General features: G+C 46.8%; 2 protein-coding genes across 2 annotated transcripts in view; both read left to right on the top strand.

Moving 5' to 3' along the window:
- The window catches only part of MMD2 (monocyte to macrophage differentiation associated 2), a 60,890-nt gene extending 38,680 nt beyond the window's left edge, over positions 1-22,210 (top strand). Inside the window, exons 3-7 of the mRNA XM_053556891.1 lie at positions 1,761-1,921; positions 4,801-4,875; positions 16,085-16,186; positions 17,067-17,136; positions 20,754-22,210. Coding sequence (XP_053412866.1) covers positions 1,761-1,921; positions 4,801-4,875; positions 16,085-16,186; positions 17,067-17,136; positions 20,754-20,957 — 612 coding nt within the window. The 3' untranslated portion in view covers positions 20,958-22,210. The remainder of the gene's footprint in view (positions 1-1,760; positions 1,922-4,800; positions 4,876-16,084; positions 16,187-17,066; positions 17,137-20,753) is intronic.
- Positions 4,856-24,660, top strand: part of RADIL (Rap associating with DIL domain) — a 119,873-nt gene continuing 100,068 nt past the window's right edge. The window contains exon 1 of the mRNA XM_053556884.1: positions 4,856-4,875. The gene's annotated coding sequence lies outside the window, so the exon portion shown is untranslated. The remainder of the gene's footprint in view (positions 4,876-24,660) is intronic.

Raw genomic sequence — 24,660 nt, 5'->3', positions numbered from 1 at the left:
TGTACTTGGGCTGGTTTTATAGATAAATTTCTTCGCAGGGAATCCTGGAAGATGTACATGGTTAGGGCTGGACTCCCTGTGTGCCCATTTCTCTTCTCTGTAAGCTTCCATAAGCTTTCTTTCCCTCCCTTTCTTCCCTCCCTTTTTTCCTTCCATACATATTCGGTAAGTGCCTACCCGGACTGATAACCTGTGTGGCTCATGTCATGTGCGGCAGACAAGGAGTGAATGAGGCTGAGTGAGATATAGGTTGTGGGGACTACCATGGAGAGAAGGCACAGGTGTCATGAGAGCAGATAACAGGAGGGACCTAGCCAGACAGGGAGGACAGAGAAGATGCTCCTACCAGGAGTTTATAAAAAATTTTTTTGAGTCAGTATCTCTCTCTGTCACCCTGGTAGAGTGCAATGATATCACAGGTCACTGCAGCTTCAAACTTCTTGACTCAAGTGATTCTGATCCTTCTGTCTTAGCCTCTTGAGTAGCTGGAACTACAAGTGCATGTCACCATGCCTGGCTAATTTTTCTATTTCTATTTTTATTTTTTTGAGACAGAGTCTCACTTTCTTGCCCTAGGCTAGAGTGCCATGGTGTCATCATAGCTCACAGCAACCTCAAACTCCTGGGCTCAAGCGATCCTCTTGCCTCAGCCTCCTGAGTATCTGAGACTATAAGCATGCACCATGACACTCTGCTAGTTTTTTTTTTTTTTCTATTTTTAGTAGAGATGGGGTCTTGCTTTTGGTTAGGCTGGTCTCAAACTCCCGATTTCAAGCAATCCACCTGCCTTGGCCTCCCAGAGTGCTAGGATTCCGGGTGTGAGCCACCATGCCCAGCTAATTTTCTCCGTTTTTTTGTAGAGATGGGGTCTCACTCAGGCTGGTCTTGAACTCCTGGCCTTAAGCAATCTTCCTACCTCGGCCTCTGAGAGTGTTAGGATTAGAGGTGTGAGCCACCATGCCTGGCTCTGAGTGATATTTTAACTGACTCCTGAAGGATGATGACCAGGAAATAGCCTCCTGACTACTGGGGGGAACAGCATGTCCAACAAGAGGGAACAGCTTGTGCGCAGGCCCTTAGACAGGAAAGAGGACAACTGGATGTGGGAACAACTGGATGAAGGCCAGGAAGGTCAGAGCATGGTGACTGAGGCACAGAGCAGGAGGAGACTGGGGACAGGCAAAGTTGGAGGGGTGAGTGTGGCCAGATCGTGCATCTCTTAAGGCAGAGGATTTGGTGATTCCATTCCCTACAGCCGACCATGACAGATTGTCTGTTACTCAAGCCCATTTGTAAGGTGAACCTTGTGCTGTTCTGGGTCGGACTGTGCCTTCGGTGCACTCCTGTGTAGGAGAGCTTAGGGACATCAGTAAGGACAGTGTGACTTGTGGCACGTCAGACTCCTCTGTGTGGTGGCTCAGAATGGGTCTGGGGAACTGGCTACTCCCTGGGACGTGGTCCTTAACTGCTTGGTGTGGGGGCCCCTTTCAGTATATGGTCAAAGATCTCAGCTTGTATTGTCCATGTCAGTAACCACTGGCCCCTTGTAGCTATTGGAATTTACACTTGAACCCATAAAAATGAAATAAAATAATATAATTCCATCTTCAGTGGACTGGCTACATTTCAAGGGCCTAGTGGCTGCCTCATTGGCTACCACGGTAAGTAGCTCAGGCTGGAGGGCGGGGAGGGGATGTGGTGGGGGTGGTCAGGAATCTGAGCCCCAGGCACTGCAACATGTGCCCTGCTCCCTTCTGCAGTTCTGGATCATTCCCAGCATCCTTGGCAGCTCCAACCTCTACTTCCTGTCAGACGATGACTGGGAGACCATTTCTGCCTGGATCTACGGCCTCGGTCTCTGCAGCCTCTTCGTGGTGTCCACCGTGTTCCACACTGTCTCCTGGAAGAAGAGCCACCTCAGGTGCCTCCCACGAAGTCCACAGGAGGGGGTGTGGCGGGCGGGGGGCCCACGGGGTCAAGCTAAGGATGAGGACTGAGCTGGGAGGGGGCTGAAGACAGGGTGACCGCTGGGCCATTGGGCAGACTGAGGCTGAGCCCCCACTGGGCAGACAACTCACATGGGTGTTCCTTGTTCAGCTCAGAGAGGACTGCAAGAGCGAGGCCCCACCAGCCACAGGGCACAGTGATCCCTCCCCTCTCTGGGCACCTCCTGGGTTCCAGGTACCCTGCAGGTGCCATTTCCTGGTATTTTGAATAATTCTGCAATGTAGGCATTAGGATCCCCAATTTTAAAAATTCTTATTTTATTTTATTTTTTCAATTGTGGTAAAATAAACACAATAGCAGCATTCAATTTACTGTCAACCTTTTTAAGTTGTGCAGCTTAACACACAATGACATGTTGTGCAAACCATTGCCGCCACCCACCTCCAGATTTTCCACCTTTCCAAACTGAAACTTTGTCCCCATTAGACAACAGCTCCCCTGTCCTCTCCCCCAGCCCCAGCACCTCCATTCTACTTTCAGTCTGGCTGGGTTTGACAACTCCAGGGGCCTCATGGAAGTGGAATTACACAGCATTTCTCCTTTTATGTCTGGCTTATGTCACTTCACATAATGCCCTACAGGCTCGTCCCCCTTGCTGCGTGTCGCATCTCTGTCTCATGGATGGCAATACAGAAGCTCAAGTCGCACAGCTGGTTGTGTCCAAACCAGAGCTGGTTCTAGGATCGTAGCCCCCCATAAAGCTGCGTGCCACCTTCTTCTGTCTACATTTGTTCCCTGTCTCAGGTCTTTCTTGAGCCCCACAGTATGAATGTTCTGAGGCTGCCATAACAAATGACCACAACCTGGATGGCTTAAACAGCAGAAATGTATGTTGTCATGATTTCAGAGGTCAGAAGTCTGAGTCCAGGTGTCTGCATGGCCACACTCCCTCCAAGGGTCTAGGGGAGGCTTCTTCATTCCTCTTCTAGCTTCTGGGGGCTCCAGTGTTCCTTGGCTTGTGGCTACGTCACTCCAATCGCTGCCTCTGTCTTCCTACAGCCTTCCTCCCTGTGTGTCTCTGTATCCAAAGCTCCTCTCTTTTCTCTTATAAAGACACCAGTCATTGTTTTAGGAGCACTAGCCAGTGCTGTGACCATGCTGAGCCTTTGTGTCCTTATCTGTGAGATGGTGGATGAAAATAATGGTGCCTACCTTGTAGGCAGAATCAAAGAACTTCGAATGGAGCTGTTAGTATGTGCCCTGTATGTGTGAGCTGTTGTTATTGTCTTAATTCTAGGAGGACACGCTGAACCCCCCCATGCCTACAACCACAATCAAATTTGTTCGTGGCTACAGTTTGTTAATGGAATCATAATTTATAGTAGTTACCTATTGCCATGTAATGAAGTACTCCAAAGCATAGTGGCTTCAAATAACAAGAAACATTTATTATCTCTCAAAGCCTCAGAGGATCAGGATTTCAGGAGCTTAACTGTGTGGTTGTGGTTCAGGGTTTCTCCTGATGTCAGATGTATGCTGGGGTAGTTGTCATCAGCAGGCTTGACTGGGGCTGGAGTGTCCACTTGCAAGGTGGCTCTCTTACCTGGCTGGCAAGCTGGTGCTGGGTGTTTGGGGATACTCAATTCTTCCCTACAGAGCCTTCTGCAAGCCACATGGGGACTTGTTTCACTCAGAGTTTGTGATCCAAGAGAACAAGCTAGTAGCTGTAATATCTTTTTTTCAGAGACAGTCTCACCTTGGGAGAGTGCTGTGGCATCATAGTTCATAGCAAACTCAAACTCTTGGGCTCAAGTGATTGTCTTGTCTCAGCCTCCTGAGTATCTGAGACTATAGATACTAGCCACAACACCTAGCTAGTTTTAGAGATAGGGGGTCTTGCTCTTGCTCAGGCTGGTCTTGAACTCCTGACCTCAAGCAATCCACCCACCTCAGCCTCCCAGAGTGCTAGGTTTACAGGTGCAAGCCACCTTGCCTGGCCTTGAAGCTGTAAAATCTTTTATGATCTAGAACAGGACCCACTCCCTGTTATTTCAGCAGTATCCTCTTGGTTCCCTGAATTTGTCCCATTTTTTTGTGGCAGAGGACTGAGCAAGGATGTGAATGCCAGGGGACAGTGCACCACTCTGGAGGCTGGAGACCTCCCTGGTCATATGAATTGAGGTCTACCATCTGCTATTTAAAGGAAGGTCATAGTAAAAACATCTCACATTTATTGTGCGCTTCTCATTATGTGCTGTGCTGGGTATTAATTCATTGAATCCTCACGCAGCCTGTAATCAGGTTGCTTTGTTCCTTCCATTTAGCAGGGAAGGAAGCTGAGACCTAGAGAGGCCAAGTCACTCATCTGCGGTTGTGTAGTCCCAAAGTATAGAGCTGGGATTCGAAACCTCGCCTCTGGATCCAGGGCCTGGCTCTGAACTACTAAGCTCTTCTAACATATGATGTGGGAACCCAGAGAGTCTTCAGGGGGCACACTGTTTAGTAGTTTTTGCCATTTTTTAAGCCACAGAATTCTTTCTTTATTTGAAACTTGTGGAAAAAGCCAAGTATATGAAATAGAAATTCAGTAAAGCTCTGGTTAAAGGAGGAGAGGGGACATCAGATCCTTACTCTCTGGGGCTGCAAGTCCTTCAGTGGGACCCAGGAAGCCAGATTTGAAAGCCACTGCTCTGGTCATTCACTCGCAGGGCGACTGAGGACCTGGGGTCCTGGCTGTGTAGAGGCAAATCAGCCTGAGCTCAGCTCCCTCCTGAATGGGGGATGGCTTTGGGGGGCACAGGCCCTTCCCTATGGCCCAGGGGCAGTGACCACCCTCCTCTCTGGCTGCCCTAGGATGGTGGAGCACTGTCTGCACATGTTCGACCGGATGGTCATCTACTTCTTCATAGCGGCCTCCTATGCACCCTGGTGAGTACTTCCTGCTGCCCAGCACAGGCGTGGCTTTCTTTCTCTTCTTTGGTTGAATTTATCTTTACATTTGGCTCAGTGATATGTTGTCTTGGCACATAAGAGTATCTGCAAAAATACTCCCTCCTCCCCATTCTCCTTCCTGGAAGCGACAACTTACTAGCAGTTTCTTGTGTATCCTTCTAGAGTTATTTTATGCATAAAATAAAAATTATGTATACATGCACACATAGACGTACACATGTATAAATATGTATTATGAACATAAGTATACATACATATATACTTTCCTTGTATATTTACAAGTATATATTTATGCTTCTTCTTCTCTCCCACTTCTAATACAAAAGGAAGGCTACTGTACAAACTATCAGTTTGCTTTTGTTCTCTTACTGCTGTCGCTGGGACATTTTTCCATATTAGCATGTTGATGATTTCCCTGTTTTTTTTCCTAACGGCGTAGTATTCCCCTGTTTATGCGTCTCTATGACACTGAGACATTCCATTCCTTGGCTATGTATGCTGCAGTGAACCTCTTTGCACATCCTTCATTTTGCACAGGAGCATATAGTGTTGGCTGGAACCATGTGAACTTGCCGACGGCCAGCCTGTTTTTGTCTGTAGAAACAGCCATTGCACATGGGTGGGCCTGATCTTTGTGGAATAAATTCCTGGAAGTGGATTTTCTGGATCTCAGGGGATGGGTGCTACCAATCTGGCTAAGCATCGCCAAATCACCCTCCACCACCATTTGTTCCAGTTTAAACTCCTGCCAGTGACAGGTCATTGATGGCGCAATGAGATAGGTCTATGCACACGCGGCTGTCGCAGGGGTCCTCAAACTGTGGCCCGTGGGCCACATGAGGCAGTGTGATTGCATTTGTTCCCGTTTTTTTTTTTATTATTAAATTATAGCTATGTACATTAATGCAATCATGGGGTACCATACACTGGTTTTATAGACCATTTGACATATTTTCATCACACTGGTTAACATAGCCTTCCTGGCATTTTCTTAGTTATTGTGTTAAGACATTTATATTCTACATTTACTAAGTTTCACATGTACCCTTGTAAGATGCACTGTAGGTGTAATCCCACCAATCACCCTCCCTCCGCTCATCCTCCCCCTCCCTCCCCTCCCTCTCCCTCTTCTCCATATTCTTAGGTTATAACTGGGTTATAGCTTTCATATGAAAGCCATAAATTAGTTTCATAGTAGGGCTGAGTACATTGGATACTTTTCCCATTTTGTTTTTTTACTTCAAAATAAGGTATGTGCAGTGTGCATAGGAATTTATTCATAGTTTTTTTTTTTAAACTATAGTCCGGCCCTCTACCGGTCTGAGGGACAGTGAACTGGCCCCCTGTTTAAAAAGTTTGAGGACCTCTGCTCCAAGGAGACATGGAGCTGCAGGGGAGCTGCAGGAAGGCTGCCTGGAGGAGGTGCGCCATTCCCAGCATCTGCACATTGGCCTCTACGGAGTGGGAGGCACAAAGAGATTTGGTGTTACATTTCTGTCAGGGTGATTTCTATCTCTGGCCATCATAAATGGAGTATTCCCATTGTGGGTTTTGTTTGCATATATGAAGGCATTTTAAAAACATTATTGATGTGTAATGTACAAGGAGAAAGTGCACAGTCATACGTGTATATCCTGATGAATTTCCGAACTGTAGCCAGCCCCCCGGGGAGGAAACAGAGCAGGACCAGCCCCCAGAAGCCTCAGCTCCTCTCTCTGGCCACTCCCCTGCAAGGGTGTCCACAGTCCTGACTTCCGTCACCATATACTAGTTTTGCCTGATGCTGCGCTTTATGTTAATGGACTCAACACTTGTTGGCATCTTGCTTCTTTCACGCAGCCTTACATCTGGCAACTCATCGGTACTTTGTGCAGGAGTTGTCTGTTCACCCTCCTTGCTGTACAGGATTTGGGGTGAACATGCCATTCTCCTGTCATTAGATGTCTGCAGAGCTTCCAGAGCTAGGGTGGCTGTGGTGGGTAATGGCCCTCTGTACAGTTCTGTACCTTCACATTTCTGTTGTATCTGTGCTTAGGAGTGGCTGGAAGGGGTTGAGGCAGGACATTGATGTGTTTTAGGTTTTGGACCAATGAGTGGCTGACTTGGGAGCAGTGAGGCTGGCGCAGATGGTGTAGGGATGAATGGTGGTGGCTTGGACAGTAGCTTGGACGGATTAGAAATATATTCAGCAGGAAGGCGGGGGCAGGGAAAAGAAGAGAAGGACTGATTTTCTCTGGGACATCAGCAACTGTAGTGAGTAGGGAGCCCCACTCTGGTCTGCTGGATAGATGACTGCTTGTGAGCCCGGGCACAGTTGGGCTCAGAAATGACTGGGACTAGCTGCCCTCCCAGTGGCTGACAGGAGGCCGCTGAGTGTGCCAAGAGCTGAAGGCAAGAGCAGCCAGAGGCCATGGAGGGAGCTCAGTCCATGCAGTGGCTTCTTGTTGGCCCCATGTTCTCTCTGGGAACCACCTGGTGTCTTTTTTGTTTCTTTTTGGTTGTTGCCAAGAAGAGTCAAGCTAAGTTTTGTGCTTGGCTGTGGCAACTATTCTTGCCATAGATTGCTAGTGCAACCCTCTGACTATCCTCCCCTGGCTGATGTAACACCTGAGTGTCTGTTCTTTACACCTGGCTGTAATTCATTTCTCTCCTGTGGAACTTACGCTCTAATAGGGGATGAAGACACTAGTGGGCACGGTGCTGTACACGCCGTCAGTGCTGTGGGAGAGGGCACAGGCACAGGTGGAAGAGGTGCCCTGGCTCGGGAGCTGCCAAGGGGGATGGATCTGAAGGACTCAGGGACTAGCTGGATGTGGGGGTGAGAGGGACAGAGGAGCTTGGATAGTGACAGGTTTCTGGCTGAGTGTATGGTGAGAAGGGGACATGAGACCAGGTGGTGCAGAATCACTTGGTGGGTATTTTTACTTGTATTGCCCTGGTTTTCAAGCCGTCTTCTGAAGAGCCCTGGATGACTCCCAGAGGACTTAGAGGGTCTAGGGGTATAAATGAGTATGGGCTTCCCCATCCCTGCCTCAGTCAGAGAACACCCATTTGTTTTTTTGTTTTTTATAGATTAAGCTTACATATACCATTCTTGCATAAAATCTTCATGTAAAGAAAGAGTGTTACATGACTGATGGAAGATCGAAAGGGCCAGGTGTGGTGGCTCATACCTATAATCCTAGCTCTCTGGGAGGCTGAGGCAGGTAGATTCCTTGAGCTCAGGAGTTTGAGATCAGCCTGAGCAACAGGTGAACTACAGGTGCTTGCCACAACACATGACTAGTTTTTCTATTTTCAACTGAACTAGTCAAGTGTTGTGGCAGGCAAATGTAGTCTTAGCTACTTGGGAGGCTGAGGCAAGAGGATTGCTCAAACTCAGGAGTTTGAGGTTGCTGTGAGCTATGATACCACGGCACTCTACCCTGTGCAACAGAGCAGAGTAAGTAAGACTCTGTTTCAAAAAAAATTGAAAGTCTGGTGTGATAGAAGGAGAACAGATTGTAGAGTTAGCACTAAGTTCTGGTCCCAGATCAGCTTCTTCTTAGCCATGTGCCCTCGGGTGAATTAAAGACTCCCTCAGAGCCTCAGTATTCTGGCCTGTAAAATGGAGACAGTGGTGGCAGCCCCTCCTCCCCTGAGCTGTAGTGAGGAGCAACAAGATCAAAGTGTGCTGTCCAACACCTTGGTCAATTAAGTTTGAGAACTCATCCTAGAAAAAGTGCTACACGCCTCATTGCTGAATATCACTATGGTCATCTTCAAAGTACTCTTCCTTGGCCTCCTTCAGCTTTTCTGCATCTTGGGACAAACACACATGTAGAATTCCCAGACTCTTCTGCTGGTAATCTACGCCATCCTCCTGTGTTGCTGAGGATGGTGGTATTGGCAGACAGAGTCAGGGACAGCTTGTCCTCACTGTCCTCCCCTCTGTGCCTCAGCTTTTCCTCTCACTGCTAGCCCTGCTGCCTACAGTGACTTCAAACCTCTTAGGAATGAAACAACTATAGGTTGGTGTGGTGGTTCATGCCTATAAATCTAGCACTCTGGGAGGCTGAGGCGGAAGGATCCCTAAGCTCAGAAGTTCAGGCCTGAGCAATAGTGAGACCCTGTCTTTACTAGAAGAAAAACAGGTAGCCGGGTGTGTGGAGAACACCTGTAATCCCAGCTACTTAAAAGGGTGAGGAAGGTGGACTGCTTGAGCCCACGAATTTGAGGTTGCTGTGAGCTATGACACCACAGCACTCTACCCAGGGCATCAGAGTGAGATTCTGAGGGAGGAAGGAAGGAAGGAAGGAAGGAAGGAAGGAAATAATTAAACAAGAGCACAAAGATGAGATGAAAAAGCAACTGACAGAAATGAGAACAGTGATTACAGACCTGAAGAACAAAACCATAACTTGATGGAATGAATTAATAAATCCAACTCTGCAAAGAGCAGTAACAAAACTACTGAAAACCGAATACCAACATAGAGGAAGGGCTTGGGATAATTAGAGAGGATACACATACTCTTAAAAAGCTGAAAAATTAAAGCAATCAGAGAGAAGCTAGTAGAAATGAAAGACAGAGACATATTCTTCAGGCACTGAGACTGAAACAAACAAATCACTTGCAAAGGGGAGAAACCAGGCTGGCCTCAGGATGTGGCTATGGCACCATTTAACGCTGACACACAGTGGAGACCCTTCTACACTTTTTCACAGGTGAACTTTGGAATAAACTGTGTAGTGTGGTTTTCATGCAGGCACAAGAACAATAGGTAACTGCTCCCATACCATGAAAGAAATCAGAGAACACAGTAGCCATGATGAGCATTTGAAAAAAAAAACTAGTTTGACAACAAAATCTAGACAGTTACGAGATTCCCCCTGAAAAGAACTGAAGAATGTTAGTGAATACTGATTCAAATAAAAAATGAACCAGCTGTGTGACTTGTAGGTGTAGAATAAGAATATTATAAACCTTGGGAATGTGAAACAAATAACATATCAGAAAAATCAAATGGTCAGTGGCAGAAAGGCAGCCGATGTTCTGTGGGGAGTCAACTGATAGCATTGACAGTGGCAGCACTTAAGTTTAAAAAATCTAAACTCCTGTGTTTCACACAATTTATCACCTTAACTGTAGAGTCAGAGGGTGAATTTTATGGTGAAGGAACATTTAAGATCAGCAGAAAAATTTGGGGGGTTCATTTTCTTCCATTAAAGCCAAATTAAAATTAATGTCGTGCTTTTAATTGAAAATGACATGTATAATTTGCTTTTCACCTTTTCTCCCTTCCCTTCATCCCATCCCGTCCCATCCATCTCTCCACTCTTCCCCTCCATCTCATTTTATGCCCGTCCTCCCTCCCATTGGACTATTTTTAGATTTGCTTGGAAGGAAATCTAGAATGATGTTCACTGATGGTTATTTAGGATAATGAGATGGGTTATTACTTTTTTACCTCTAACTTCTTCATTATTATTTAACTATTCTTTGTAACAACAGCCAGACGCTTAGCAGGTCACTTTTTTTTTTTTTTGAGACAGAGTCTCATTATGTCATTCTCAGTAGAGTGCTGTGGTGTCATAGCTCACAGCAACCTCTAACTCTTGGGCTTAAGCGATTCTCTTGCCTCAGCCTCCCAAGTAGCTGGGACAAGAGGCACCCACCACAATGCCTGGCTATTTTTTTTTTTTTTTTTTTGGTTGCAGTTGTCATTGTTGTTTTTAGCTGGCCTGGGCCAGGTTTGAACCCGCCAGCCTTGGTGTACATGGCCGGTACACTACCCACTGAGCTACAGGCACCGCCCTTTGGCAGAGGTTTTACATAAGATATTTTCAATCAAGACATTCATTCTGGAAAAAAATTCTAGAACCCCATAGCTAGGTGTGGTGTCTTATGCCTATAATCCTAGTGCTCTGGGAGGCTTAGGTGGGAGGATCCCTTGAGCTCAGGAGTTTGAGACCAGCCTGAGCAAGAGCAAAACAAGTCTCTGTCTCTACTAAAAATGGAAAAAAGTTAGCCAGATGTTGTGGTAGGTGCCTGTAGTCCCAGCTACTTCAGAGGCTGGTGTCAGGATGATCTCTTAAACCCAGGAGTTGGAGGTTGATATGAGCTATGCTGACACCACAGTACTCTAGCCTGAACCAACAGAGTGAGACTCTGTCACAAAACAAAACAAAACCTTAAAGGATCCCATTCCCCAATCATGAGCAGTATTAACTCTCCTTTCCCAGGCAAAACCACTTGGGAAGGGGTTCAGGTCTTTCTTTGTTGGGGGGAGGGTGTCAAATGCTCCTTTATTGAAATATTTTCCTTTGTACTTTTTAACTAGCTGAGCATTCCACCGCACCACTGTTGATGTCATGAGGGTGGCAGCCATCAACATTGCTGCCCACTGACTGGGCCATCCCCAGGATCTCTTTAATGGTTCCAGAGGGTTCTCTGGCTAAAGATTGGTGCTGCATCTGTCTGGCAATCTCATTAAAAGTAATATTTCCATTGTGTTTGATGTTTTTCTATTTCTTTCTGTCTGTTGGTGGTTCCTTGAGGGCTTTGAGGTTGTGGGCAGAGGCAGAAGGTATCACTTCAATCTGGGCCTATCTGTTCTGGATAGTCAGTTTCACTCAGACCCTTCCAGTCATGGGTTGCCTTGGCAATGTCATCATCAACCTTTTTTGGAGACAAACCCAGGGGGCCAATCTTGGGGGCCAGGGCAAACATGGGACTGACTTCACCACTGGTGCACCTCAGGTACACAACTTTGATCTCGTTAGTGTCAAACTTAGGTGGCTGGTGTTGGATAAACCCGGATTCAGGATGACTGAAGAAAGTTGTTCCTTGACCTCCTCTGAGCCAAAAGCCAAAAGCTCAGATCTTTTTATAAGTATTTACATGTGTTTCTTTATATGCACAAATAATATAGTAATGTTATTCTTGATTCACCCCGCCCCGCCGAAATATATTTTGGAGATCTATCCATGTTAGTACTAACAGATTGTACTTATATTTTTTTAACTGCTGTGGGTGGGGTGCAGTGGCTCACACCTGTAATCCCAGCACTTTGAGAAGCCCAAGGGGGAGAGCCACTTGAGGCCAGGAGTTCAAGACCAGCCTGGGCAACATAGAAAGACCCTGTCTCTACAAAAACATAAACATATTAACTGGGCATGGTGGCATGTGTCTATAGTCTCAGCTACTTGGGAAGTAGAGCAGAAGGATTGCTTGAGCCCATAAGTTTGAGGTTGTAGTGAGCTATGATGACATCACAGCACTCCAGCCCGGGTAACAGAGCCAGACACTGTCTAAAAACAAACAAACAGCAGGTGTAATCCCACCAATCACCCTCTGGCATGGTGCCCCATGATCGCATTAATGTACACAGCTATAATCTAATACTAATAAAAAATAAAAACAAACAAACAGCAAATAAAACCTGTTGTGAATTTTCCATAGGATGGTGTATTAGTCAAGGTACAGTCAGGAGATAGAAACCATGTTATTTGAACAAGGAAAACTTAATACAGGCATACAATAGAGTACTCTAGGTTCAGTTTCAGACCACTTCAATAAGACGAGTATCAGGATAAAGCTAGTCACATGAATTTTTTGGTTTCCATAGTGCATATACAAGTGATATTTCTACTATACTTTAGTCTGTTAAGTGTGCAATAGCATCACATTTAAAAAAACAGTGTACATACCTTAATTAAAAAATAATTGCTAAAAATGTTATCAATCATCTGAGCCTTTATCTTTTTGCTGGTGATGGCTTGATGTTGACAGCCTTGCTCTGATTAGGCTTTGGCTTAGAGAATGTTGTGGCTGGTTTGATCTTCTATCCAGACCACTAAAACTTTCCCCACATGAGCAACAAGCTGTTTCTTTTTCTCATCATTCATGTGTTCATTGGAGTAACATTGGGTTTTTTGTTTGTTTTGAGACAATCTTACTCTGTTGCCCTGGCTAGAGTGCCATGGCATCAGCTTAGCTCACAGCAACCTCAAACTCCCGAGCTCAAGAGAGCCTCCTGCTTTAGCCTTCCAAGTACTTAGGACTATAGGCACACACCACAACATACAGCTAATTTTTTTCTATATTTAATAGAGACAAAGACTTGTCTTGCACTTGCTCAGACTGGCCTTGAACTCTGAGCTCAAGTAATCCTCCTAGACTGGCCTTGAACTCTGAGCTCAAGTAATCCTGAACTCTGAGCTCAGGCCTCCCAGAGTGCTAGGATTACAGGCCTGAGCCACTGCACCTGTCCTAAAGTAGCACTTTTAATTTCCTTCCATAGCTTTTCCTTTGTATTCACTACTTGGCTAATGTGACTCTTCCTTTCACTTGTACACTTCAGAGACCATTGTAGGGTGATTAATTGGCCTAATTTCAATATTGTTATGTCTCAGGGTATAGGGTGGCCTGAGGAGAGGGAGCGAGATGGGAGAACAGCAGGTCAGCGGAGCAGTCAGAACACACATGACATTTACTGATTGTTTGCCATGTTGTATGGTGTTATAGGGTATGGTTTGTGCCCCCCAACAATTCTAATAGCGATGACAAAGATCATTGATCACAGATCACTATACCAGAAATAATCATAATGAAAAAGTTTGAAATATTGTGAGAACTACCAACATGTGACACAGAGACATGAAGTGAGCACATGCTACTGGAAAAATGGCATCCTTAGACTTGCTCGATGCAGGGTTGCCACAACCTTTAATTTGTAAAAAAATGCAATGTTGCAATCAGTGTAACCTGGCTTATTGTACCCTCAATGAATCCCCAACAATAAAAAAAAAAAAAGAGAAAAAAAAATGCAATGTCAGGGTCCTGCCCCAGGGGCAGGGTCCTGTAAGACCTATGGATTTGCCAGTGACCGACTGAAGAAATATAAATTTAGAAACAACAAGAAAGAAAGAGATAAAACACACAGAACAGAATTTTTTTTAAGTGGGAACTCAGGGACCACTGCCCGCTTGTGGGGTTCTGATGGTGGCCTCAACTGTCAGTTCCACTCAGCTTTTATTGAAGGCTATTTGTTCATTAGCCCAGAGGGCAAGTTGAGGTAGGGAACGGAAGATACTAGCAGTTGATCTGAGTGAACATATCAGCTCCTATTGTTTTTATAATCATTAACTTTAAGGGTCTGAGCAGTTTTGAGAAATCTGGAACCTGAGCCTTGGGTGGGGCCAGCCTCCAGTCTGAGGTCACACACACAGATTTCTAGGGAGGTGTTAAACTCTGTTAGTTTATTGTGGAGTATACTGCCACTGGCATCAATTTCCTCTGAAGAATTGGTGGGAGAGAGGAATTTTCCTCTCATCACCACCACAAAGGGTCTTTTTCTGTGATAAGGGATAAGCCCTCTTACCCATAAGGGACTCAAGCTGTTCCCTTGATCTCTGTACCAGCCAATCATAAATCTCCATAATAGGTATTTGTTTTGACTCTTTACCGGGCAGTAAACGGCCTAGTTAATGTATCTTTTCAGGCCTTGCCATACCATCTTCTGTGGCCATTATTTCTTTGAGTGTTTACAGACCCAACAGGGGTGTTAGTAAATTGTATCTCCACTAGGCCAGAGTTCTAAGAAAAGTAGGAAAGTTACTCAGATAAAAAATTTAGTAGCGGCTGGTTTAAAGTTAAACTAGCTGACGTTCCTTTGTTCTGCCTCACTCAAGTTACTTTTTTATTTTCCCCTTTTCTGGGGGTGTTTTCTCTTGCCAAGAATGAGGTCTTCAGTCCCCATTCTGCCTACTGTGCAATATCTGTGAAGAGCAATAATGTGAACCACAGTAAAGCGGGGTATGCCTGTAGCAAGAATTATTAACAGAGGGTTGAGATGATGGAGACTTGACTGATGAGAGTTCAAGACAATTCTGAAGAACCCACTAGTAGCAGGTGTAAGGGACAACTCCTACCACTAGGACCAAAGGTGAGATCAAGTGCCCAAGGAAAAGCCTCCTCCTCTGCCTAGGGCTGAGATCCCACCTCATCTGAAAGGGTGAGGCCTTGGCACACTGGATGGCAGAATGATAAGTCTGCTTATGTGATGTGACAGAAATTTGCCTTCCAGGCACCAGAAGAAGCCATATACAAGGGGCCATTCACAGGTACATGCTCTGTGCTGGGGAAGTTGCTGTGGTTGCTGCTGGAACTAGGAGATGGGGAGGTTTCCTTTGTGGGGACCTAGCGTGTTCGGGGGCAGTTCAGCCAATCAGCTTGTTGGACAGGAAGTCCCATGGGAACCAAGTGTGCATGTGGGGCTGAAGAGGAGTGTGGGGAGCAGTTGCCTAAACTGGGGCACAGTCTGCTCTGCCTGGGGCCCCTGGCTGTGCTGCTTTTACCTAAGTCAACAGCTGGAGAAAGCTGTGCCCTGTTGGCACCTAACACTGGAGAAACCGCTGGGTTTAATAGCGGAGAAAAAAATCACATTCTCCGGGATCCTGGTGTAAGAACCACAGGAATTAGGAAAGAACCTTTCCTCCTGCATAGTCTCTCCAGTGCCCTCTACTGACAAAACCGAACATTGTGCCTGTTGCAAAGGAAGAATATTCTTAAGACCTAGCTACATAATCACAGAGCAGGCAAAAAGGGTAAAATTGGAGCCAAAAGGCAATAAATTAGTAACCAGTACGTGTGGATACTATCTTTTTTCTCCCTTCCCCTTTTGGTAGCCATTTGGGTGGTTTCACACTTTTCCTGTTGGGACCAATGCTGTGATGAATGTCCGTATATGTCCCTTTTTTTTTTTTTTATTAAATCATAGCTGTGTACATTGATATGATCATGGGGCATCATTCACTAGCTTCACAGACCAGTGTAATGAAAGTGTGTCAAACGTATATGTCTTTATATGCACACAAAACAGCATTTTTTTTGTCCAGGTGCTGGAATAACTGGGAAAATGCACTTCAAAGTTTGATAGATTCTGCCACATTGCCCTCCAAAAGTCTTGACTCACTCATTCTCCTGCTAGTTTGAGGAGCTCTTTACTTTTGCTGTTGGACACTATCAGTTTTCCTTATTTTCCTCTAATAATCACTTGCTATTTCCATGTGCCTAGTGTTCTTTCTGCCTCTTCACAAATCTTCCTGTGAGAACCCATGTCTAGTTCCCTGTGACAGACTGGTCATGAGGGCTAAGTCCTGGTAGGCCCCTCAGGCCATGCCCTTGGCTTTCTCTCTCCCAGGCTGAACCTCCGGGAGCTGGGCCCCTGGGCCTCACACATGCGTTGGCTGGTCTGGATCATGGCCTGTGTTGGCACCATCTATGTCTTCTTCTTCCATGAGCGGTAAGCCAGGCCAGGGCGGGTCTCAGGTGGGCAGGGTTCCCCTTGGTGCTCCGGCAGGGCCTCCTCTACGACCCTGAGCAGGTGAGATCCCAGGATGACCCCGCGAGCACGATGGCATGGCTCAGGCTGGTGCTCTGGCCCAGGGATGGTCACCAGGCCCCACAGCCCAGGGGTCAACCTGAAGAGTTTCTCATAAAGACATCATAGGTCTCTAAAGCCATTGAGCTAGATCTCATGTCACCTGCCTTCCCTAAACTGTGTTAGCAGATGGTGAGGAAAGGCTCTGAGAGAGCCACACACCCTGTACCCCCATCTTTCTGAGTGGCAGAGATAGGAATAATTAGGTAGGGAAAAAAAAAAAACCAGGACTGTAGAGGTAAACGGGAATAACAGACAGCTGTAGCCTCAAGTCCCTGGGGTCTCTGGAGGTCATTTCATCCAGGGACAGCAAATACGTTTCAGGTGATGCATCATCTCAGCTTGACTGAGAGTGGCTTCTTGGGCTGTCCAGGAAAAGATGCTGAGATCAAGTCTGCCACAGGCTGAGCATCAGGACCCCCCATGGAAGGGCTATGCCCAATATTTTCAACTCCTCTTCTAGCTCCAGAATGCCATTTTATAGATGTGGAAATTGAGTTGTGTGCCATTTACAGATGTGGAAACTGAGTCTCAGAGAAGGGAAGTGCCCAAATCTCACAATTGCCAGCACCTGTTGGATGTGGCTGGGTAAAATATGAGCCAAAGAGTGTTGGACAGAGAAAGAGGCTTCTTCTCACTGCTCTGGTCAGGCTGTCCCCTCTTCCCCAGAAACAGGGAGCTGTATGCAGTTTCCTCACAGGGAGGTGGGTCCTGAGGCTGAGGTGGCTTGTCTTCCTGCCAGGTACAAACTTGTGGAGCTGCTCTGCTACGTGGTCATGGGCTTCTTCCCTGCCCTGGTCATCCTTTCAATGGTAAGTGTTGCCCACCCAGAGTGGGTGGGGTCCTAGGTGGGGCCTCACATTTGGCTAGAGGGGACCAAGAGTGTCTGAGCTGGGCCTGACTCTTGAGATTGTCAAGTCAAGCCCTTTCCTTTGTCAGATGGGGAAACTGAGGCCCAGCACAACTTGCCTAAAGAGGCAGTAGAACATAGAGGTTAGTCCTTAGCCTAGCAGATTCTCCACCGCTAACTCTGCCTAAAGTTGGGTGAATTCATTGACCTCTCTGTGCTTCATTCCTCCTGTCTAAGATTTAAATGAGAAAATTCACATACAGCGTTTGGAACAGAGTGAGTAGGTACCCAATCACTAAATTAAATCTGTAATAATAATAACATAATTGGCAATGGAGGCCAAATTTCAGTCTCAGGTCTACTGATCCCTCCCTCCTGTGTTTTTGTGTCCTGAACCGCTTCTGGACACACATGGAACCCAGGCAAAGAAGGAGCAGTCAGGTCCCTTTCTTTAGCACACGCTCTCTGAGCCCTTAGGATGTGCAGGAGACACCCCCCTAACCGCTACTCCCCCCGACCAGGTCTCACTTCCTCGTCCCAGGCGTCATTGGGCTGTTTCACAAATGAGGACACCCAGGCTCTGACAGAGGAAGTGACCCGCTGAGGCCATGCAGCCCCCAAGCCACTGAGCTGGGATTTGACTGTATATCCTCTGACTGCGAGTGTTGTTGGTATCTTTGTCCTGCGCTGTGCAGCCTTCTGAAGTTATGGCCTTTGAGGAGAAGGAAGGGAAGCAGGTGCAGTGGCCTGGGTGGGTTGCCTCTCTCTGAGCCTCAGTTGCTCCATCTGTCAAACAGGCACAGTAACCTCAGCCTGCTCACTTCCCTAGGCCAGATGACGGAGCCTTATTTTTAAGTTATAATTATTGGCAAATGATTTAAGTTTTTATGTAGTCAAGTCTAACAGGTCTTGCAAAAATTGTATGGCTGTTACCTTCAACGTTATGGTTAGGAAGATCTTTCCTCTCCTAGGTACCAGGAGAGGTACTTAGGTATTTTCTCCAGTTTCCTTTGTGGTTTACTTTTTATTTCTATATTCTGTCATTTCTTTTGTACACAGTGATCCTCCCAAATTATTAGCCAATTGTTTCATTTTTCATTTATTTATCACTTTAAAAAGCTGCTTTCATCCTAAGTTAAATTCATATGTGTGTGTGTGTATACGTGTGTGTGGGTCTACTTCTGAGGTTTCAGTTCTTATCTATCGGTCTGTCTGTTTTTATGTGAGAACCAAACTGTCTTAGTGTAGTAGATTTAATTTTTTTTTTTTTGCAATTTTTGGCCAGGGCCGGGTTTGAACCTGCCACCTCCAGTACATGGGGCCGGCACCCCACTCCCCTGAGCCACGGGCACCACCCAAGATTTAATTGTTTTTAATACTTGGCAGAGAAGTTGTGCCCCGTTATTTTTCCTGTTGAACACTTTCCCTATGATTTGTATTTACTTTTCCAGATTACCTTTTTCTTCCCTCAAATTTATTTTTATCTAAATATATAAGTGACATCTATTATAGAATAATCAATTATCTATTTAAATACATACATATACTTATCTATAGTAAATGTATTTTTAATTATATATTTGCTGCAAAAAATAAGTCCCATGTGCAAAGGTTGCCCTTCCTCCTCCCCAAGGAATCATAGCTGTGACCAATGCTAATGAGTTGTTTATCTTTTCCATTTTTAAAATTTACATACAAGTATATGTGGATATGCAGATGTACTGACTTGTTTTTCTTTTACAAAAGTGCAATCATTTTCTATGGCTGTTCTGCAGCCTGCTTTTCTCCGTAGCACATGCCATGGGCATTTTTCCATGACTGCCACACAGTGTGACACCTGCCTCGTGAGATTGTGCAAATGACATTAGGTAACTGAAGAAGGGGACGTATGACAGGGCCTGGCACAGAGTAAGTGCTAAGATATACTGGGCGTTATTAATATTATTGCATAATTAATATTCAATGATAGACCAGGTGTGGTGGCTCATCCCTATAATCCTAGCACTTTTGGAGGCTGAGGCAAGAGGATCTCTTGAGTCTAAGAGTTCAAGATTATAGTGAGCTGTGATCGTGCCACTGCCCTCCAGCCTAGGTGACAGCGAGACCCTATCTCAAAAAAAAATTCAATAATAATCCTCTTGAAGACTGAGTGAATCTCAGTAACTGTATGTGTGTACAAGAAATACTATGGAGGTGTTCAGAAGACTTGAGAGGATTTGTGTGTGGACATGGAGAGCAGTGATCTCCAGGAGACTTTCTTTAGTGAAAATCAAGTGGCAGAATGGTAGGGATGCTATGAGCCCCTTGATCTAAAAGTGATTAGTTCCTGTGCATATGTGAGAGTTGTCCAGAAAGTATCCAGCCATATACTATGAAAAATAAAGACGTGCAAGGCCTGGATACTTTCCGGACAGCCTCCGTATATTATCACATACATCTACATATATATATGAACACATATATGTATATGAAACTATTTAAATTGCACCTGAACTTTATGGCCACCCTATATATATGATGTGCTTATAATATATTGTCATTATATAGGAAATTTCTCGGAGGATACCATAAAATGCTGTTAATAGTAGTTACCTATAGGAAGAGGACCCAGGGGATTAGAGTCAAGGCTTGGCAGGTTTTTACTGTTCAATCCCTTCCTATTATGCAGTTTTTGGCCAGGGCTGGGTTTGAACCCACCACCTCCAGTATATGGGGCCGGCACCCTACTCCTTGAGCCACAGGCACCTCCCAGCTATGGGATTCTTGATACCACAAACAATTCATGCTAATGGTGCTTACCTCTAGGAGCTAGAACGACTACTTTTTGTTGTTTTGTTTCCTCTAAATTTGTTTTCTTGCCATGGACCTATAGTACGTTTTTTACTGTGGGAAAATACACATACATAGTAACACTTCCCATCTCAGTGGCATGAAGCACATTCACACTGTCGTGCAGCCATCACCACCAGGCAGCTCCAGAACTGTCTTCACCTTCCCAAATTGAAACTCTAGACACGTTAAACACTAGCTCCTGGCACCCACTGTTCTACTTTCCGTCTCTAGTAACTTGACCATTCCAGGATCTCGTAGGAGCGGAATCATACAGTATCTATCCTTTCATGCCTGGCTTATTTCTCTTGGCATCATGCAAGTGGTGGCATGTGTCAACATTTCATTCCTCTCTAAAGCTGAATGATATTTCACTTACGTGTATATCTCATTTTGTTCACTCATTCATTTGCTGGTGGGTGTTTGAGTGGCTTTTGTCTGGTGTGAATAATGCTGCTGTGAACATGGGTGTGAAATATCCGAGAGCCTGCTTTCAGTTCTTTGGGTACGTAGCCAAATGTGTTACTGTTTAGAAAAGATAATAAACTAGAAAAATATTCTGTGGGGTTTCATAAGCAATGAGAATTTCTGTCACTTGTGAAGTAATTTGGGGAGAACTGTTGATATCACATGTGAGCCCCCTGCTCTGGGAGTCTGGGCTAGCTCATCTCTGTGTATCTTTTAGTTTGGGGGAGCAGGAGAACGGCTGGTTGTTCCCCTGACCTGTGCCTACCTTGTCCTTGTCGACAGCCCAACACTGAGGGGATCTGGGAGCTGATGACCGGAGGGGTCTTCTACTGCTTGGGCATGGTGTTCTTCAAGAGTGACGGCAGAATCCCCTTTGCTCACGCCATCTGGCATCTCTTTGTGGCATTCGGTGCTGGTACCCACTACTATGCCATCTGGAAGTACCTCTATCTACCCAGCACCCTGCAGACCAAGGTGTCCAAATGAAGTGGCCCAGTCGCGATGGGTCACTTGGACTTTTGGAGCAGAGCATCAAGGGAAGTGTTTCTCGAACTTTAGACCAACGCACGGTGCTGAGGACTGCCTGCCCTTTCATTGGTAGAGTTTTTGATGGGTCTGAGGTTACTTCTGGTGACAGAAGGACCATCATCCCTTGAATCCCCAGGGAGAAAGAAAGCATTTAGTCATTTTTACAGAGGAGAGATTAACCCTGTAATGTGTTTCCAATTTTAGAAAAGTGTTTCCTAATACAACCAACATTGACATCTTCAGGAAAGGAAGCAGACATTGTCCTGGCAAACTGGGGAATGACAGGCCAATAAGTGCTTCTTAAGGTCCTGAGGAATCAGGCAGGTAGTCGGTGGCTTGTTGGTACCCAACTAGCCAGAGCCTCCCTCTTTGCTACCAAAGTCCTGGCTGGGGAATTGTCCCCTATTCAGGGAAAGTCACCCAGTATGTAGATGGGTGTGGTGAGTAGTCCAGAAGATGGACCTGCTGACTGCAGCCGTGTTCAGTGGCATCAGGCCTCTCTTCAGCACAGTTTTCTGGGCAGCCACAACCTGTGGATTCTGTTGTGATGGAACCTCTCCTGCCTCTCCTGCCCCATGTACTCTGACATGGGATGGTGACCAGAGCAGTTAAAAGTCTCCGTATAGGGGAGCAAGCCCATCTCCTTAGCTCCCTCTATGGTTTCCCTTTTGGGGAAGCTCCTGGTGTGGGCAATATGGGGGCTGTGGAGGGAGGCCGAGGCTCACACTCGGGCAATCCCTGGCATTCTGCCCCACCAGAGCTGATCTTAATTCAGAGGAGAAGTGAATAGCTGTTACTTGGTCATGTCTTTTCATCCCCCTAAATCCAGAGAAATTATGAAAGCTGCTCATTCATAAGAGGGGCCAGACAGATCCTGGGAACTTGTTCACTTGTACCATGTTTAGGGTTTGTGATGCCAGCATCCGGATTCTCTCCTGGTGCCAGTCAGTGGCCCTTAGAGGCCTCCCAGATGCACCTGAGGGAAGACACATGGATCCAGGCAGAGTGTCTGGGACACCCTTAACCTCTGAAGTGCCTAGTGGCCCAGCAGCGAGATGTCCACACAGCCCCATTCAGGGCTGGGCTGGGCTCTCTGTAAAATGCTCCCTGGACGTTCACTGGGGAGGCAAGTGGCAGGCCCAGCTCCAGGCTCTGAACTGAAATCTCAGAATCTCGGGATCAAGAGTCTGTCTCACATTAGGAGGTCCTTACTCTAGGACTCACAGCCAGAGTGGGTGGGTGGGTGGGTGGAGGGGTGAACACAGGATGCCTTATGATTAGCTCTAGCACATTCCAGGGAATTCCAGGGCTTCATCGTCTGAAATCTCACGTGTCCAAGCCAGCATTAAATCATCTTGACACATTCCTTAGTCAGATGGCTTGTGAGCTGGGAAATGCTACAGGTTTTGTCTTCTTGCCAGTGTGTATGCATGTGTGTACATGTGTGTCTGCCTAGGCATCCTTGCCCCCTGGAGACTGTTTTTGCTAGGTCTGCCCTATGGAGCTCACCAGGTGTTTCTTGCCAGTGAGGAGCAGGGCTGGAGGTCAGAGGGGAAGAGAATTTTGCAGGAGAGAAGCTCACCCCTGACTATGGGCCGGGACCTCTAGCAGGGCTTGAGGCTGGGGAAAGGGGCCATATGGGTTCTGGGGAACTTCCCAAAGCATGGCACCATGCCAAACTGAAATAAAAATCCTGGCATCAAGATGCCAAGGGGGCCGGTAACTTGGGGCTTCTTTGGTGGTCCTGTATCCCCTGCTGAGCGCCTCAGTCTGCCTTCCCTCTCTGCTCCTGGTCATTTGGTCTGACATTTCCCATGACAGCCTGCCCTTTCATGCCCTTGCACCTTCCAAGGTATGGGTCCCACTGATGAGAATTCAGTTTACTGCTCATCAACTCCACACACTCCTACTCATCCAGGCATCAGCATCCAGGAACTTCTGGCCTTCGTCTGATCTCGGGGCTCCCCTCTGCTCTCCATCATGCCCTGTGCTCACCAGCACCACAGCTCAGAGTCCTGTCCTTCCTCACCAAGGTGCTCGAGCCTGCCCCAACCCAGGAGCTCTGGGAGGAAGAGACTATGTCTTGCTGGACTCAAACTGGCATCCTCCATTTGTGAGAGCTTGGGCCAGTTCCCTAAGGTCTCTGAGTCTCAGTGTTCTCAGCTGTGAGATGAGTGTAGCAAGGCAGCACTTTGCAGGGTTGCTTGAAGATGCAGCAGGATAACAGATGCACAACGCCCAGTCGGTTTTGTTAGCAGTCCACCCGGAAGGCAGATGATAAAGATGAAACATTGCCCACGGGTGTTGGCCGAAGGAATGAATCACTACTTGTGGAATTTCCAGCTGTGGACAGGTTAGTGAGGACAGGTTGGAGGACATTCTGAAGGGTCTTGGCCAAACTTCCTCCCTTAGCTCTAATTCAGGACATGCATCCCATATACCCTTTCTCTTCCTCAGCAACATTCTGGAAGTTTCCCAGGTTTCCATTTCACCCAAACCTAGACCTTAAATCTCCTCCAAATGGATCACAAATAGTTCCCTATGCTGTCCATCTGGGAATTCTGTCTGGGGAATGTTCTAGGCCATGTGCTGGATGTGTGGGGTAGAGAGGGAATGCACTGGAATTTTAAGTGCTGGCACTCTCTTTCTGCCCATCCTGGGACCATTGCATCTCAGGGGACCCAGCAGAGCTGTTGCCATGTCTGAAATTGCTGGGAGAGTCATGCGATGGGCAGCAGACCAGCTTTTCTGACATTCTGGGCTCTTCTGTGACTGCTCCTGAGTTCAGTAGGCCCTGCCAGGGCTGGATGAGCAAAGGCAGAAGGAGGTGGGGGTGGGGGTCCCACTCAGTGGACTCAGTCATGGGCAGACAGTTGCATGGGTGGCCTCCAGCAATGTGCCGCCCACTCCATGCCTGGGAGGACTTCCCTGTAAGGTCCAGAGCGGAGCCTGGCTAAGGTTGTCCCCGAGGCTGCCGGCTCTTCGGGGAAGGATTTGAGTCTCTATCACAGGCCCGCTGCCTTTTCCACTGGCCTGGAAGCTGGAGGTGTGGCGTGAGCAGGCATGGCCTTCTCCTGTCCTTTAGCACCCGGCCCAGCTGGGGTAGAATTCCAGGAAAACACTTCGGGGTGGGAGGGATGTACAGATGAGGATGGCAAATAAATCTAAAGATCTAAAGCCACCTGGGTCATGGGTGGGGGTCTCACACTGCGGTGGTTTAGGCATCCCTGAAAACTGGCAGTACACTGTTGCAGTCCAGGGCTTCCTGTACCAGTCTGCGACAGCTGCAGAGCCTTCTCATCCAGTGCTGTCTGCGGCCCTGCTGTTGTCCCCAGGAAGTAGGATACGGACAACTCAGCTATACAGGGTGCCCACGCTGGCTTCATTCACCACAGGAGCTAAGAGGGAGCTCATAGAGCTCAGAGGGCCTGGAGAGGGGCACCTGTCAAATCTGAAATGCAGGCTCTGGGAACAGCATGGTGGGATCTGGAAAGAGCCAGGAGAAACCCAGCAGTCACTTCCAGTGTGTGTGCTGATGTCACTGGGGCAGTGTTAGGCAGGTGCAAAGGGAGGGAGCAGAAAGCTGGGGAGGCAGTGGCTGAACTCTGGCCCCTTGGGTGCTGGTCTCTCCGTGCTGGTGGCTTTTAGATGCTTCCTCCAC

This window comes from Nycticebus coucang, chromosome 12 (genome assembly GCF_027406575.1).
Source record: "Nycticebus coucang isolate mNycCou1 chromosome 12, mNycCou1.pri, whole genome shotgun sequence".
NCBI lineage: Eukaryota > Metazoa > Chordata > Mammalia > Primates > Lorisidae > Nycticebus > Nycticebus coucang.
The sequence above is the reverse complement of the archived record's forward strand: the minus strand, read 5'-3'. Positions and strand labels throughout refer to the sequence as shown.